The sequence below is a fragment of the Ptychodera flava genome, chromosome 7, assembly GCF_041260155.1.
Source record: "Ptychodera flava strain L36383 chromosome 7, AS_Pfla_20210202, whole genome shotgun sequence".
NCBI lineage: Eukaryota > Metazoa > Hemichordata > Enteropneusta > Ptychoderidae > Ptychodera > Ptychodera flava.
The window spans coordinates 18,061,331-18,080,862 of NC_091934.1; the positions used below are offsets into that span (position 1 = coordinate 18,061,331).

Below are 19,532 nucleotides of genomic sequence, written 5' to 3' on the forward strand. Positions count from 1 at the left end.
AAATATCAAGTTACACTTACTTCCTATTGTTTAGGTAGCAAGGAAGAGAGAGAGAGAAAAGGACAGACAGAAAGACAGACAGAGAGACAGACAGACAGACAGACAGACAGAAAGACAGACAGACAGACAGATAGAGAGGGAGAGGGAGAGGAGAGACGGAAGACAGAGACAGAGAGACAGAGAGACAGAGACAGAGACCGACAGAGCCAGACAGATGGAGACAGAGAGACAGCGACAAGGACAGAGCCCCAGAGAGAGAGACAAGAGAGACAGGGAAGGAGGAGAGACAAAGAGAGACAGAGGGGAGACAGAGCGAAGAGGGATTGGGACAGAGGAGAGAAAGAGACAGAGAGAGAAAGAGAGACAGAGAGACAGAGATAGAGACAGAGACAGAGACAGAGAGACAGAGAGACAGAGAAGACAGAGAGACAGAGAGACAGAGAGACAAGAGAAACAGAGAAGAGAGAGAGACATGGAGATATGAAGACAGGAGACAGGGACAAATGACAGTCAGGAGACAGCCAGCCCACAATACAGAAAGACGGACACACAGATATACAAGAGAGATGATTATATATATATATAGATACGGAGGGGAACAGATAGAGTGATAGGCAAAGAGAGAAACGGACAAAGACACATAGATACAGAGACAGAGTGACAGAGACAGATAAACATAGAGAGACATACAAATAGACAGAAATACAGAATCAGATACAGAGACAATAAGGACGAAGACAAAGAGAAAGAGAAGTTTTATACAGTACACGATTCTTTGCTTGAATTCTATGGCTCTCAGTCAAAAACATTATAGCGACCATTTATGGGGTATTCAATATGAATCAGGCTAAATTTATAAAGTTATCGTTACATACGTTTATTATTGTAACACTGGTTTTTGTGGAAATGTAAGTTTTCTACTGACGTTGAATTGGAATATTCATAGAAAGAGAATCTTCAAAATGTTCAACAACAGAGTTATCGAAGATTCTGACTCCTGTTCTTTGTACTGTTAAATGGGGACTTCGGGCATACTGTGATGTTGTCTTTTCTCGGAGTGGTATATATCAAGTGTGGATATTAAAACTTCGAAGGAACTCTTTGGAAAATTTGAAATCAGGATCTGTTTCAAAAATAACATTTATTAAAACTTTCGATTTTTCCACATTTTATACCACAATACCACATCATAAATTTCAAGAACTCTTGAAAAACATCATCAACCAAGTATTTTTCTACAAAACGGTTCACGCAGTTACAAATATGTAGTATTAGGATAAAATTCTACATATTTTGTTAAAAATATTACTATCGCTAAGTGTTTTATACCGAGAAAGACATTTTAAGTACGCTTGATTTCCTCATTGACAACATATTTGTAGAATTTGGAGGACACATTTTCCAACAGTGTATAGGAATTCCTATGGCACTAACTGTGCTCCCTTGCTTGCCGACTTATTTCTGTTCTCATACGAGGCAGAATTTATCCAGAACCTAATCAAACAGAAAAAGGTCTCTGTAGCTAGAACTTTCAATCTAACATATAGATACATAGACGATGTTATTTCAATGAATAACTCTGAATTCAGTAAATATCTCGCTATGATTTATCCTCCACAATTGGAGATTAAAGAAACTACAGAAACGACCTCTTCTGCTTCATATCTGGACATTTTACTTAAAATTTGACTCTAATAGTCACATTTCTACTAGGCTATATGACAAAAGAGATGATTTCAACTTTACTATTATCAATTTTCCACACCTCCTAAGTAATATTCCTCTCTCACCAGCTTATGGGGTATACATTTCCCAGCTTATTCGATATGCTAGAGCATGCAGTTCATATGGTGATTTTGTAGAGAGACATGGCCATCTCTCTTACAAACTGTTAAATCAAGGTTACACCAGAGAAAGACTTGTCTCTACATTCAAACGCTTTGGCAGGTATCGCAAGCTGGTAGATAAATACAATATCTCTCTTCGACAAATGATTGCTGATGGCATCGGTGACATTGGGCCTTAGTTAGTGACCACTACCTATCTGACTTACAGATTGATATATGGCGGGTGCCACATGTGGGGCAGGATGCGCTTACTATTTTCGAAACACCTAACATCACTTCTTGGTCTTCTGGCCAGAGGTCCATATATCTTTCTTTCATGAATATGACTGTGTTTGTGTACCGTCTATTAACTGTCTGTTCTGTGCTGTTTTCACTGCATGAAAACCCAATAATACATACTCTATTTGCTGGATTATTGCCAGTATTTTAACTGAAGAGTGCATATACAGATGAATAGAGTAAATAATCCATTGCTTGTATTCACAAGCCTGTATTCATGTGGATTCATGTGAATTCACGTGTATTATTCTATAATACAGGTAACTCATTAGTATGAATTTATCTATATTATTGCGTTTTCATGCAGTGTTTAATTGTGTCTATGTTTACATCTATTTTCTTACAAATTCTGACCTAATGTCATTGGATTATGGATTGGTATGATTGCGATTATCTATATGTTGACGTCTTTCATCATCTGGTACGCTATGAAAAGACGAAAAGCTATTTTGTTGTACAGTATTCAAGTTTAAAAATAATTAGCTTACAAATATACAAGACAGCACATGAGCCAAATAAAAATTGCAAGTTAGACTTACTTCCTATTGTTTAGGTAGCAAGGAAGAGAGAGAGAAAGAGACAGACAGAAAGACAGACAGACAGACAGACAGACAGACAGACAGACAGACAGGACAGACAGACAGAAAGACAGAGGGAGAGAGAGACAGACAGACAGAGACAGAGAGACAGAGACAAGAACAGAGCAAAGAGAGAGACAAGAGACAGAGGGAAACAGAGAGACAGAGAAAAAACAGAGAGACAGATAAAATAGGAAACAGAGGGAGAGGAAGAGACAGAGAGACACAGAGAGAGAAAGACAGAGACAGACAGAGACAGAGAGACAGAGAAACAGAGAGAAACAGAGATATGAAGACAGAGAGACAGGGACCAAATGACAGTCAGAGAGACAGCCAGCCACAATACAGAAAGACGGACACACAGATATACAAGAGAGATGATATATATATATATATAGATACGGAGGGGAACAGATAGAGTGATAAGCAAAGAGAGAAACGGACAGACACACATAGATACAGAGACAGAGTGACAGAGACAGAGAAACATAGAGAGACATACAAATAGACAGAAATACAGAATCAAGATACAGAGACAAAAGGCGAAGACAAAGAGAAAGAGATGTTTATACAGTACATGATTCTTTGCTTGATTTCTATTGACTTCAGTCAAAAACATTATAGCGACCATTTATGGGGTATTCAATATGAATCAGGCTAAATTTATAAAGTTATCGTTACATACGTTTATTATTGTAACACTGGTTTTTGTGGAAATGTAAGTTTTCTACTGACGTTGAATTGGAATATTCATAGAAAGAGAATCTTCAAAATGTTCAACAACAGAGTTATCGAAGATTCTGACTCCTGTTCTTTGTACTGTTAAATGGGGACTTCGGGCATACTGTGATGTTGTCTTTTCTCGGAGTGGTATATATCAAGTGTGGATATTAAAAACTTCGAAGGAACTCTTGGAAAATTTGAAATCAGGATCTGTTTCAAAAATAACATTTATTAAAACTTTCGATTTTTCCACATTGTATACCACAATACCACATGATAAATTGAAAGAACGCTTGAAAAACATCATCAACCAAGCATTTTTCTACAAAAACGGTTCACGCAGTTACAATTATGTAGTATTAGGATAAAATTCTACATATTTTGTTAAAAATATTACTAACGCTAAAGTGTTTTATACCGAGAAAGACATTATCAGTATGCTTGATTTCCTCATTGACAACATATTTGTTGAATTTGGAGGACACATTTTCCAACAGTGTATAGGAATTCCTATGGGCACTAACTGTGCTCCCTTGCTTGCCGACTTATTTCTGTTCTCATACGAGGCACAATTTATCCAGAACCTATTAAACAAAAAGGTCTCTGTAGCTCGAACTTTCAATCAACATATAGATACATAGACGATGTTATTTCAATGAATAACTCTGAATTCAGTAAATATCTCGCTATGATTTATCCTCCACAATTGGAGATTAAGAAACTACAGAAACGACCTCTTCTGCTTCATATCTGGACATTTTACTGAATTTGACTCTAATGATCACCTTTCTACTAGGCTATATGACAAAAGAAATGATTTCAACTTTACTATTATCAATTTTCCACACCTCCTAAGTAATATTCCTCTCTCACCAGCTTATGGGGTATACATTTCCCAGCTTATTCGATATGCTAGAGCATTCAGTTCATATGGTGATTTTGTAGCAGAGACATGGCCATCTCTCTTACAAACTGTTAAATCAAGGTTACACCAGAGCAAGACTTTCTCTACATTCAAACAATTTTTGGCAGGTATCGCAAGCTGGTAGATAAATACAATATCTCTCTTCGACAAATGATTGCTGATGGCATCGGTGACATTGGGCCTTAGTTAGTGACCACTACCTATCTGACTTACAGATTGATATATGGCGGGTGCCACATGTGGGCGAGGATGATGCGCTTACTATTTTCGAAACACCTGACATCACTTCTTGGTCTTCTGGCCAGAGTTCCATATATCTTTCTTTCATGAATATGACTGTGTTTGTGTACCGTCTATTTACTGTCTGTTCTGTGCTGTTTTCACTGCATGAAAACCCAATAATACATACTCTATTTGCTGGATTATTGCCAGTATTTTAACTGAAGAGTGCATATACAGATGAATAGAGTAAATAATCCATTGCTTGTATTCAGCAAGCCTGTATTCATGTGGATTCATGTGAATTCACGTGTATTATTCTATAATACAGGTAACTCATTAGTATGAATTTATCTATATTATTGCTTTTTCATGCAGTGTTTGTTGTCTATGTTTACATCTATTGTCTTAAAAATTCTGACCTATGTCATTGGATTATGGATTGGTATGATTGCGATTATCTATATGTTGACGTCTTTCATCATCTGGTACGCTATGAAAAGACGAAAAGCTATTTTGTTGTACAGTATTCAAGTTTAAAAAAATTTATTCTTACAAATAACAAGACAGCACATGAGCCAAATAAAAATTGCAAGTTAGACTTACTTCCTATTGTTTAGGTAGCAAGGAAGAGAGAGAGAAGAGACAGACAGAAAGACAGACAGACAGACAGACAGACAGACAGACAGACAGACAGACAGACAGACAGAAAGACAGAGGGAGAGAGAGACAGACAGACAGAGACAGAGAGACAGCGACAGAACAGAGCCAAAGAGAGAGAAACAGAGAGACAGAGAAAACAGAGAACAGAGACAAACAGAGAGACAGAGAGAATAGGAACAGAGGGAGAGGAAGAGAAGAAAGAGACAAAGAGAGATAAAGAGAGAGAGAGAAACAGAGAGACAGAGAGACAGAGAAGACAGAGAGACAGAGCGACAGAGAGAAACAGAGAGACAAGAGAGTAGGAACACAGGGAGAGAAGAAGAGAGACAGAGATGATAGAGACAGACAAACAGAGAGACAGAGAGAGAAGACAAACAGACAGACAGACAGACAGACAGACAGAGAGACAGATAGGGAATAGACAGAGACAGAGAATGACAAAGAGAGACAGAGAAAGTAGGAACAGAGGGAGACAAAGACAGGTAGACATACAGGAAAGATACACACAGACAGACAGACACACATACAGACCAACAAAGACAGAGAAATACACAGCAGAGAGACACAGAAACACAGAGACAGACAGAGACAGACATAGAATCCACAAACAGATAGAGGGAGACAAAGGAAGAGACATAGAGAGACGTTAAAACACAAGAATACTGGAATCAATTTTTCATTGCAAAAAAAACTGCGGTGTAAGTCGCACATCGCACAACGTATATAAAGCGTTGGTTCGCAATTATTGAAATAGAAATGCCCCTGAATATGAAGTAGTGCCAAGGCGACTATCAATGTTTTAAATTGCAAGGCTTTGTTTCTGATAATAACCCAACGAGTTTATATATACGCACAATGAATACTTTAGGTGACACTTACAAACTATTGTACCAGAGAAAGAGAGAGAGAGAGAGAGAGAGAGAGAGAGAGAGAGAGAGAGAGAGAGAGAGAGAGAGAGAGAGAGAGAGAGAGAGAGAGAGAGAGAGAGAGAGAGAGAGAGAGAGAGAGAGAGAGAGAGAGAGAGAGACGAGAGACAGAAGACAGACAGACAGACACACAGACAGAAAGAGAGACAGACAGACAGACAGACAGACAGACAGACAGACAGACAGACAGACAGACAGACAGACAGACAGACAGACAGACAGAGACAGAGAGAGAAAGAGAGACAGAGAAACAGAGAGACACAGACACAGACAGAGAGAGACAGAGAGTGAGACAGAGAGAAGGAGAGACAGAGACAGAGACACAGAGAGAGACAGAGACAGAGAGACAGAGGGACAGTGAACAGAGAGAGACAGAGAGAGAGAGACAGAGATAGAGAGTGACAGAGAGAGACAGAGAGAGATGAGAGGGAGATAACAGGGACCAAAGACAGTGAGAGAGACAGCCAGCCAGCAGAGAGACAGATGGACACACAGACAGACAAAGAGAGATGATAGATATAGATACGGAGGGAACAGATAGAGTGATAGGCAAAGAGAGAAACAGACAGACACACATAGATACAGAGACAGAGTAACAGAGACAGATAAACATACAGAGACATACAAATAGACAGAAATACAGAAACAAGATACAGAGACAAAAAGGCGGAGACAAAGAGAAAGAGTTGTTTTATACAGTACATGATTCTTTCTTGATTTCTATGGCTTTCAGTCAAAACATTACAGCGACCATTTATGGGGTATTCAAATATGAATCAAGCTAAATTTATAAAGTTATCGTTACAGACGTTTATTATTGTAACACTGTTTTTGTGGAAATGTAAGTTTTCTACTGACGTTGAATTGGAATATTCATAGAAAAGTAAATTGTCTTGTTGAAAGTAATTATGTTCCAACAATGGAGTTGGTATACTATTAATCAACGAAAGACATGATTAAGGTCATTTACTTTAGTAAAGTTATAATCTACTATGTTGACGTCTTTTATCATCTGGTAAGCTATCAGAAGAAGAACAAATTAGTTTGTTGTACAGTATTCAAGTTTAAAAAATCAGCATTCTAACAAATATACAAGAGAGCACATGAGCCACATATAAATTGCAAGTTACACTTACTTTCTATTGTTTAGGTAGCATGAAAGAGAGAGAGAGAGAGAGAGAGAGAGAGAGAGAGAGAGAGAGAGAGAGAGAGAGAGAGAGAGAGAGAGAGAGAGAGAGAGAGAGAGAGAGAGAGAGAGAGAGAGAGAGAGAGAGAGAGGAGGACAGACAGACAGACAGACAGACAGACAGACAGACAGACAGACAGAGACAGAGACAGAGAGAGACAGAGACAGACAGACAGACAGACAGACAGACAGACAGAGACAGAGACAGAGAGACAGAGACAGAGAGAGAAAGAGAGACAGAGAAAGAAAGAGAGAGAAAGCACACAGACAGAGACAGAGACAGACAGGACAGACAGACAGACAGACAGACAGATCGACAGAGACAGAGACAGAGAGAGAAGACAGACAGACAAGACAGAGAGAGAAACAGGGACAGAGAGAGAAACAGAGAGACAGAGAGAACAGAGACAAGAGTAGAAACAGAGGGAGAGAGAGAGAGACAGAGAAGACAGAGAGACAGAGAGAGTAGAACAGAGGGAGAGAAAGACAGGTAGACATACAGAAAGATACACACAGACAGATAGAGACAGACAGACAGACACACATACATACAGACAGACAGAGACAGAGAAATACAGAGCAGAGAGACACAGACACAAACACAGAAACACAGAGACAGACAGAGACAGACATAGAATACACAAACAGAGACAGAGGGAGAAAGGTAGAGACATAGAGAGACGTTTAAACACAACAATACTGGAATCAATTTTTCGTTGAAAAAAAAACTACGGTGTAAGTCGCACAACGTATATAAAGCGTTGGTTCGCAGGTTATTGAAATAGAAATGCCCCTGAATATGAAGTAGTGCCAAGGCGACCATCATTGACTTAAATTGCAAGGTTTTGTTTCTGATGATAAGCACAGTGATATACTATCACAATGACTTAGCACTTACCCACTATTGTACAAGAGAGAGAGAGAGAGAGAGAGAGAGAGAGAGAGAGAGAGAGAGAGAGAGAGAGAGAGAGGGAGAGAGAGAGAGAGAGAGAGAGAGAGAGAGAGAGAGAGAGAGAGAGAGAGAGAGAGAGAGAGAGAGAGAGAGAGAGAGAGAGAGAGAGAGAGACAGACAGACAGACAGACAGACAGACAGACAGACAGACAGACAGACAGAGAGAGAGAGACAGAGAGACAGAGAGAGAGAGACAGAGAGACAGAGACACGACAGAGACAGAGAGACAGAGACAGACAGACAGACAGAGACAGAGAGACAGACAGACAGAGAGACAGAGAGAATAGAACAGAGGGAGAGGAAGAGAAGAGAGAGACAAGAGAGAGAGCAGAGAGCAGAGAGACAGACAGACAGACAGACAGACAGACAGAACACAGACAGACAGAGACAGAGACAGACAGACAGACAGAAAGACAGACACAGAGACAGAGTCAGAGAGACAGAGAGAGACACAGAGACAGAGAGAGACACAGAGAGATGAAGACAGATAGACAGGGACCATAGAACAGTCAGAGAGACAGCCAGCCAGCAGCAAGACAGACAGACGGAACACACAGACAGACAAAGAGAGATGATAGATTTAGATACGAAGCGGAACAGATAGAGTGATAGGCAAAGAGAGAAACAGACAGACACACATAGATACAGAGATAGAGTGACAGAGACAGATAAACATAGAGAGACGTACAAATAGGCAGAAATACAGAAACAAGAACAGAGACAAAAAGGCGGAGACGAAGAGAAAGAGATGTTTTATACAGTACATGATTCTTTGCTTGAATTCTATGGCTTTCAGTCAAAAAAATTGTAGCGACCATTGTTGGGGTATTCAAATATGAATCAGGCTAAATTTATAAAGTTTTCGTTACAGACGTTTATTATTGTTTTTTTGGAAATGTAAGTTTTCTACTGACGTTTAATTGGAATATTCATAGAAAGAGTAAATGTCTTGTTGAAAGTAATTATGTTCCAACAAGGAGTTGGTATACTATGTAATAACGAGAGACATGATTTAGGTCATTTACTTTATGTAAAGTTATAATCTATATGTTGACGTCTTTTATCATCTGGTAAGCTATCAAGAAGAAAATTAGTTTGTTGTACAGTATTCAAGTTTAAAAATCATTCATTCTAACAAATATACAAGAAAGCACATGAGCAAAATATAAATTGCAAGTTACACTTACTTTCTATTGTTTAGGTAGCAGGAAGAGAGAGGAGAGAGAGAGAGAGAGAGAGAGAGAGAGAGAGAGAGAGAGAGAGAGAGAGAGAGAGAGAGAGAGAGAGGAGAGAGAGAGAGAGAGAGAGAGAGAGAGAGAGAGAAAGAGAGAGACAGAGAGACAGAGACAGAAACAGAGACAGACAGACAGACAGACAGACAAACAGACAGAGACAGACAGAGACAGAGGACAGAGATACAGAGAGAGACAGAGACAGTGAGACAGAGAGACAGACAGAGACAGAGAGAAACAGAAACAGAGAGACAGAGACAGAGACAGAGTAACAGAGAGACAGAGACAGACAAACAGTGAGACAGAGACAGCGAGAGTACGAGAGAGAGCGAGAGACAAAGACAGAGAAACAGAGAGAGACAGACAGAGACAGACGAGACATAGAGAATGACAGACAGAGATAGAGCCAGACAGACAGGCAGAGACAGACAGAGAAAGGTAAACAGGCAACACGCATAGACAGAGACAGGGACAGAGAGAGGAAATATATATATACAGAGAGGAACAGACAAAGGGTTAGACAAATAGAGAAACAAACAGACAGATATAGATACAGAGACAGAGTGACCGAGACAGATAAACACGGAAAGACATACAAACAGACAGAAATACACAAACAAGAGATAGAGACAGTCGGTACAGAGAAAGCCACAAACAGATAGAGAGAGAGAGGTAAAGACATAGAGAAATATTTAGACACTACAATACTGGAATCAATTTTAAATTTGCAAAAAACTATTGCTCAAGTCGCAAAACGTATATAAAACGTTGGTTCGCATGATGTTGAAATGTAAGTGCCCCTGAATATGAAGTAGTGCGTAGACGGCTATCACCGACTTAAATTGCAAGGTTTTGTTTCTGATAATAAGCCAACGAGTTTGTATATACGCACAATTATTGCTTTAAATGATATTTACCCACTATTGTACCCCATAGAGAGAGAGAGACAGAGAGAGACAGACAGACAGACAGACAGACAGACAGACAGACAGACAGACAGACAGACAGAGACAGAGACAGAGAGACAGAGAGACAGACAGACAGACAGAGACAGACAGACAGAGACAGAGAGACAGAAAGACAGAGAGAAAGACAGCCAGACAGACAGACAGAGACAGAGACAGAGAGAAACAGAAAGAGACAGACAGAGACAGACAGACAGACAGAGAGACAGAGACAGACAGACAGAGACAGAGAGACAGAGAGACAAACAGAGGGAGACAGAGGGAGAGAAAGACAGAGACACAGACAGACAGACAGACAGACAGACAGAGACACAGACAGACAGACAGAGAGAGACAGAGAGAGAGAAAATCAGTTTTCCTTTGCATAAAAAACTAGGGCTTTGAGTAGGAAAACTTATAACGATGGTTTGTAGGGTATTGAAAAAATTGCCCTAGTAGAAGGCTCATCGGTTTAAAATGGAACGTTTTGTTTCTGATAATAAGTAAATGAATCAATATATACGCAGAATGAATACTGAAAGGGACACTTACCGTCTGTGTAGCAGAGAGAAAGGCAGAGAGACAGACAGAGAGAGACAGAGACAGAGAGGAGACAGAGAGAGTGAGCTAAACAACAGGAAATCTCTAGTAACATGGCATAAGACCACTTATTAATTTCCCATAGGCCACCACAGTAGCTTTGAGTTCGATTTCCTGTTTGTAAATATTCAGCGGCACGAATCCTCTTAACAGGTGTTAGGTCGATGTCAGCTTGACTACTGATGAATTTTTCGTGCGGGCAAGTCTCATGCTGAATTTTTTTGCCATGCATAAGCTCTGAAATGAGCGAGTGGTTACAAATTTTTCATGTTTGATATGGATCTCTCCATATTTTAGTTAAAGTTTGGTATCAATGCATTTCCAATGGCATCTTGTCTGACATTGGTCAATATGTCTAAATGTGTCCATGTCTCTTGGATTGATTCTGATTACGACGAACTTCCTTTCTATTGTAAGTATGCAAGCTGCAACTCTGTATATTGCTGTTTAAATTCCCGTCTTGCTAAATCTTTGCATTTGTTAAAAAATGTCATACCATATGGGGTACTTGTACCTATGTACTTCAACCTATAGCCATATACTTCATATAACATCAAACATACAATTTTCTGATGTCAACTCCTTGTCTGGATACTCACTTGGCCTCTTGCTCAGTAAGGATAGTCTTTGCACCCTGTTCAATTAGTGTGGACTACTCCTCATTACTAAGTCATCAGAGAATGTTTATATGCCATAATCCAAAGAGCGTGTTCATTCAACACCTCCACCTTCCGTTTTTAAATCTATTTGATATTTGAGATATAAATACGTACATAAATCTTTGACATCGCAGAATAGCAGTAAGTCTGCTTCAAGTTCACTTCTTTTATTTATGATGCATTGTGCATTTATTTATAAGCAAGAGAATTTCTCTTCACCATGAGTGTTCCTGTAACTGATTGATTCTTCCTTAATTCATCTAATATAGTTCAAAGAAAAACTGCATTACTGCTGCACGCTTTATTCTTCTTGCCAGTTCCAACTTCCAATAGAAAATGTGTGGTGTTTCCACCATGTTCTGACAACTTTCTGCAATGTCACGTGTTTCTTTTTGTCCTTGCTTCCTACTCTACATTTTATGAGCTTAACATTATGTGCGAACTGTTTTCTTCGGAATTGTTATGTACAAAGATGTTATAATTTTTATTTATGACTTGAATGTTGTGACTGGCTGTTACTCTTTTGATTTAATGGACGTTACAATCATCCCCTGGATATTCTCAGATTTAATTCACCTACCCCTTTTCTCCTTTTCAACTCGGTCCTTAGTTGCATATCTGCTTCCTGTTCCTGCTTGGGTAAACGAAGTGTGACATATAATTTCTGAAATATTGCATTGACACCGTCTTTCAGTGTACTGGCTCTCTGTAACACTCTATATTAGATGTGAATGTCTGCCATGAAATTGTTACTGAATAGGTCTAGCATATTACTTCCATTTCGCGGTACTCCAAGTCTTTGAATCTTGAAAATTCCTGGTGCTACACTAATGCCCTTAATATCTGATAATCAGATTGCCGCTTCTCCTCTCTTTATCTTGTTCTTCTTTCAAGCAGTTGGACATCATTCCTCTCATGCCTGGAAAAATTCACTTCAGCTCTTCATAATTTGTTTGAAATTGACTGGCTACACAGCTCAAATGTTCATCTCATCTTCCAATTTGCTCTGTTGATTCTCTACCTTTAGTGTTGCATTTCAAACAGTACCATTTTATAGTACTGGTGTCTTCATTTGCATCATCACAAAGAAAATTATACACTTCCTGCGTTACACTTTCAAAACCAATACGGTGCCAAACTTGACAAATTCCATGCTACAAGGCGGCATCAGTATCCTTAACCTTTTTTACTAAAACCATCCAAACAGACTGCACTCTTTTTCAACTTCACTGACTTGGATTATGTCGTTGCATGTCCTCACCTCGTGACAATAGCCAATGCCATATTTGATTTACTCCCCACTAGAAGCTTTCTTTCGGGACTGTATAAATCCACTTGTTGGAAAATCACGACACCTAAAGTCAACGAGAGATCTAGTTGCCTTACTAAAAAGCGCAAGTCAAATCGCCTACAACTCAAACTTCAAGTGGGAAAAACACAATTTTTGGGCCATAACAGGAGTGCTCAGTGCCCGAGCGGTGCGAGGGCCCATACGCCGTACGACCGAGGTCCGCAAAACCCGTATCTGGGCCGTAAAGGTTTATCATATACCTTATTGAACGGTTGTGATATGTTTCAGTATTTATCAATAAATTTTGTTAAAGTTATGGGCGTAAACTAAAAAAAACATGAGCCACGCAACTTTGCGGATTAATATGTACGATGTTGTCATTTGTTCTGTTGTGGAACGCGTCACGAGCTTGTTCTATATATGCGAACGCCAATGTCACTACAGAATATACGGATAGTTTTCAATCGGATTCGAACCAACAACATACGGCATCAGTCGCCTAGCTGAGAGGCCAGAGACAGACCGCTCGGCTAAATCTCCACTCCCAAAAAAGAGTGGTTCAATAGCCGGCTAAGTTGTTACATTTTTCTGACTGAGACCGCTCAACACGTTGTAGAGTTCGTGAAGCACTCACGCACGCATGCTCACTATCATACATCGCACATACACACTTTATCGAAGCGAAGAAACGAATTTCATTGCTTTAAACTGGGGCGAACGATAGATGAGTAGTTGATCCTGCTCGTTAAAATACACTTTCTCAGCAAAACATTGAGAGGAGACAATCAAGCACTTGTTTTAAACCAATTGTGATCGGAAGAAGATTCGAACTGTCTACAATTTTCTTCAAAACTACGAGCGAAGCGCATAGAAACGGGTTCGAATCTCGCGCTGACGTGCTTTCGAATGGAATGTACGTGGATAGCAACGCGCGTAGCAACGACAACGAAAAAGTTCGAAAAAGCGCGCACTCTACCTTATTTGGGCAAAGTGTGCCTGGGCGTGATACGGCAACTTTTACACACCTGTAAGAGCGCCTTTCCCATAGGTTTACATGGGTACGTGAATCTAGGTATATGATAAGGTTCAAAAGAAGAGACTCTTGATAACAATAACTGTCGGACAAAGGTCGACTAAAGTAGCGATTCACTGTCCTTTGTTTCCATGTATTAAGGAAACAATGATTAAAGCTTACCAATTGAAAAAAGTTGGACCTATATTAACCGCACTACCCAGCGACTGCCCAGGCCAAACATAAAAAATTGTTTACTATACTGAGCAAAAGATATTAATACTTGGAACCATTATCTATTCATTTCTTGCCAGGTTTACTGAGATACTCGCATCCCCTCAAATAACATTACAGATTCCATACATATACAAGGCACCAATGTAATTATGTTACGGCGGTGGTGTGAATATATATAAAAGTGAAGTGAGCTCAGAACTAACCAAGAGCGAATAGAGATACATAATTCCAAAATCAAGAACACAGTACACGAAAGCAAAGCAAATATAGTGCAATCAGGACGGTTGTGCAGTGGTTGAAAATTCCAAACTTCAATCATTCGTTTTCATATATGTGTAACACAGAGAAAGAAGCACGAAACCACAAAAAAGCCGGATATCCACACTAAGCAATAGGATGACTTTAATAGCAGATCAAACAACTATTACGGGGAAGTCTTGAGTACTTTACAAAGTAACGCTACTTCAATCACTTTCACTTTAAGAATATCAGATTATTTTAATGGTCGGAAACTATACAGTATAACCTGGATGACCAGATGATCACACCGTGAGCCTTCAATAGTTTAAGGATCACACGTCCAAATTTTAATTGTAAATTTGTGGTGGTCATATCGATTCACCGAAGAACTAATACCTGAGCATTGCAATGCGCATGCATGGCCAGAGCCACATAGAAAGGAGCAAACGTTTAGTATAGACATTTTTAGTGGCTAATTTCTGTGCTCGGCTCGAGTTCCATAAATCACTAAAAATTGTTCAAATGCATGGATTGTGTCTGCCACAGAAAATGTTTCAGGTGTCTATTTGTATTGTTCTCTGAAGAGGTGTTTCACGCTATGGCTACAGGTCCTATTTGAATATATTGAATCCCACCATGAACTTACCACAGATTCAAGATCAACCTAAAACATCACACCACAGAAACCCTTTACTATACCAGTCCGTTTCTCTACTTAATATTTGTTTTTATTTCGATTGGTATGAAAATATCTTAATAATGTATATTTATTGGGATGGTTTGTTGAATGGATAGAAACGGTATAATTAGAACAGCCGATCGTTTGCAAAGACAACAGGATGTTAAGCATATCGACCAGTAGTAAAGTACACGTGGTATTCCCTCTCTAGTCAAATCGGGACAGACTATAACCTGTCTAGTTTTGTGTGTCTATAAGGTTGTCATGATGACAATTCATTGAAGGATGTTTTAAACAATGTGGACGTTGCAGCAGTTGGCCCTGATCGATATGCGGCAGCAACAACGCCGGATTGGAGGTACTTGGATTTTGTCGATCCACTTCCTTACTTCATGATAATAGCTGACGCCATATCAGATTTACTCTTCACCAGCAGCTTTCTCTCCGGACAGTAGAAATCCAATTGTTGGAATATCAAGACACCCAAAACTGCACTAAAGATTAAGTCGCCTTAATAACATCGGAAGTCAAATAACTAACAACTAAAAGTTGAACTGTGAAAACCACGATGTTTTGGCCCGGAACAGGAGCGCTCACAAGCGCTCGATGGAGCTACATCAGAAATTGGAGGAGCAAGTGATAGATAAAATATGGCTAAGGCTACTTCGTGTTAATTGCTACGAGTGGTACTCTATGGGGAATAACACGTTACAAAAGGTCAGAAGTTGGTGTGACCGACAGATTGAGTTGACATTTCAGATGTTTTAGTTAAGAGTTGTGCTTTTTGCAGCGACAACATAACAAATGCCATTACATCTAGTTAGTCAGGACATAACTGTAGGTTTGTTGAATGATTCCCTATGGAAAGTCTCCTCTTATCTCGAGAATGTGAAATGGCGGAGTATAAATATTTTAACATTCAAATAGTAGATGTCAACAATGAAGAGTGGGACTGTGACTACTACGCCGGTGAACGAAGTTAAGTCTATATCAATGAGAAAGGTCACACTTTGTCGGTGACATAGCCAGAAGCGAAACTTGCATCATGGGAGGACGGAAAAACATCTCTGTAAGTTTGCAGTAGGGAAGAAATTGGCAGAGAACAACTGTCAGACGAAATGACAGAAGAAGCAACAAGTGGCACGGATGAAGACCTTACCAGAGGTTCTGTCATGCAAGTGACTACATCAGTGAAGTTCATCCACAGCTGTACCAAGGACTATGCCAGCAAGACAGAGATGGTACACAAATTGTTAATATTTAATTGTTAATATTCGATTCTTGGTGTTACACGTGTCAGCGCAACTGTTATGGATTTATATAATTCAACGAAGCCAAAGATACATGTCTGCCCGCCGACGCGGCTGCCGACTATACCAGAGGTTATGCCAAAGGTTCTGTGCATTATTTTTATACTAGAGTCATTTTCTCTCCACAGTATAGCATGATGGCGGATTGTTAAAACACTGCATAATTGATCAATCTCAGCTGGATTGACTATGACTTATTCCATGGCATTAAAAACTCAATACAGAGGTCGAGAACCTAGGTAAACCCTCTCTGAACAAATGTCTGAAACTAGTAGCAGCAGTTACCGGGGCTGTTGCTAACGAAGACCTTCTACAGCAGAAGAAATATATTTTCAAAAGTACCTGATATATAGATAAGGCAGGAGCAATAGGTATGACAGTATTAGGTGCAGTAATAATACACACAATCATACCCATTAATAATCCGATAACATAAGGTCAAATTCGTAATACAATATTTACAAACATAGACACAAAACAGCATAGAACAGACAGTAAATCACAGGTACACAAAACAAAGTGAAATTCATGAAAGAAAAATACATAGACTTCTGGCCAAAAGACCAAGACGTGATGTCAGGTGTTTCAAAAACAATAAGCGAATCCTGTCCTACATGCGGCACCATCAATCTGTAAGTGAAATAGGTAGTGGTCACCAATATCACTGATTCCATCAACGATCATTTGTCGAAGAGAGATATTGCATTTATCTACCAGCTTGTGATACCTACCAAAAAGTGTTTGAATGTAGTGAAAAGTCTTTTTCTGGTGTAACCTTCATTTAACAGTTTGTCAGAGAGATGGCTATGTCTCTCTACAAAATCACCAGGTGAGCTGCATGCTCTTGCATATCAAAAAAGCTTGGAAATGTATACCCCTTAAGCTGCTGGGAGTGGAATATTACTGACGAGGTGTGCTCAACGCAACATAATTTGCGGGAGGTTGAATCTTTGCTCAACATTTGTGAGAGCATGGTGGAAAAATGAGAATAGCATATTGAAGCTATCGAACAACTTCAGGCAATTAGTGATAGGTACATAAACAACAGGAAATGTTTTATAATTGCCAAAATGAGAGAAGACACTTTACATACTGATGGAGGGGCCTAAGTGTGACCGGTGTCAACGTTCGACTTATTCAGACCTGAAATTACTTATGGCGAAACCTAACTTTTCTAACTTTGCAGATTATCCCTTCCAACAATGAGACAAAGTGAGAACTCATTTGTATGGCTGGTAGGTGGAATTTTACTTTTCAAGTTTTTCACCACTTATGTAAATAGTTGCACAGTGATGTTTTGTGAAAAGTACATATCAAAGTTTCTGACAAGACATATTTTTGTTGTTGTGACGAAATAAGGTGGTACACACTAAATAGGACAAAAAGGTATGTTCTGTAAGTAATTCGAGGTCAAAGATGATATGATGGTATCCTGTACTGCAATGTTTACTGTTTTATTGAGCAAGGCCAGAAGATTCACTTTTTTCAAAAGATTATATTATTGGTATATTTCATGATGCAGTAAATGACGAACAGCTTCATCACCTTCGAGAATATAGGTAGCTTAAATTGACTCTTGACACGGGCATTTTTCCGAGGCAGATGGAATATTTAAAATGTTGCGAGGCAACCCACTACTTAGCTGTGCAGTTACGGAGACTATGTAGTTGTGCAGGTGAAAAGCGTAGTCTTTTATGCACCGCCGGTCTGTTAGGTATCCAAGAGTAGGTTATATCATTCTAATATCATGTGATAATCATGTGTCAGCCAGATGATTATCATATGACCATTTTGAACCCGTGAAATTATCCTAGAGTATGACATCCCCTATTATGGATATTGAGAACTTGTGTCATTATCAGTGAAGTATTAGGACAAACAGTGAAATGGTACAACATGAAAACATTTTAGAAAACCGATCGAGTGTAGTTTAGGAGATACAAAACACCCTATCTGCATATTTTAGAGATATATCAGAAATATATGCAATCACTTGTACTCACCGCCTGGTTTGTGTGTGTGTGTGGAGAGAGAGAGAGAGAGAGAGAGAGAGAGAGAGAGAGAGAGAGAGAGAGAGAAGAGAGAGAGAGTTGTTTGATTATTGAATAAAGAGGTGACATCGTGTTTTGATACTACGCTTTGACATACAACCTTCGTCGGCTAGATATTTTAGAGTCATAAGAGAAATCTCAGCGTTAATGAAATTTATTTAGAGAACCTTTTATTGTCAGCAATAGCAAACTATTGAGCTTGCAGAATGTAAATAAATCCTCCAGCGTCGTGGGTACAGAACTAATGATAATTAAAGAGACGTTGAAGTTGAAATATTCTGGATTATTGGACTGATCATCTATGGATGAGGAGGTGGAATGACACAGCTTCAAGGTTTTACAAATCTTAAAAGGTAAGATTCTCGGTAGAAATCACGTAATCTGAATATGTTGATGGTGTCCATAAGTTACACTTACACGCTATTGTAAAGAGAGAGAGAGAGAGAGAGAGAGAGAGAGAGAGAGAGAGAGAGAGAGAGAGAGAGAGAGAGAGAGAGAGAGAGAGAGAGAGAGAGAGAGAAAATTAGGCGTATTTAGTTGTGCCAGTGAAATATAGATTTCATAGATTTTTTTCAAAATAGGTACTCTTATTCGGCATTTTTCTCACCTTGTTGGTAAATTTTATTTCTCAGATACCCATTTTGGGGACTTTATATCCATTCTGAATAAAGATAATAATGATAGTAATCATTTCGATATTTTTAGACAACTTTGACAATGAAATACTTATTTATTTATAATGTTTTTCATTCGCCATCGCATGAACGATGATGTTATATCAAGTCAAGATTACATGACTTCTTCAATGAATGTGATAGTAAGAAGCGATCCTCGTCGAAAAGTTTTGCTAACTTGAATATCAAGTCAAGATTACACGAGTTCTTCAATAATTGTAATTAAGAATGGATCATCCTGGAAGAATATGCAAATGTGATCGATGTACAACATTAAGGGAGGGGTAATATAAGAAGGAAATACA

At 39.0% G+C, this 19,532-nt stretch overlaps 1 protein-coding gene across 1 annotated transcript; it reads left to right on the forward strand.

Moving 5' to 3' along the window:
• The first annotated feature begins 214 nt into the window (after positions 1–214).
• LOC139136345 (octapeptide-repeat protein T2-like) lies at positions 215–484 on the forward strand. The gene has a single exon (XM_070704070.1). It carries the CDS (start codon positions 215–217, stop codon positions 482–484), a length of 270 nt encoding a protein of 89 aa, XP_070560171.1.
• Positions 485–19,532: the final 19,048 nt, after the last annotated feature.

Bases quoted from the DNA above. Each gene is read 5' to 3' on its own strand.
- LOC139136345 (XM_070704070.1), top strand. From the start codon at position 215: ATGGAGACAGAGAGACAGCGACAAGGACAGAGCCCCAGAGAGAGAGAC.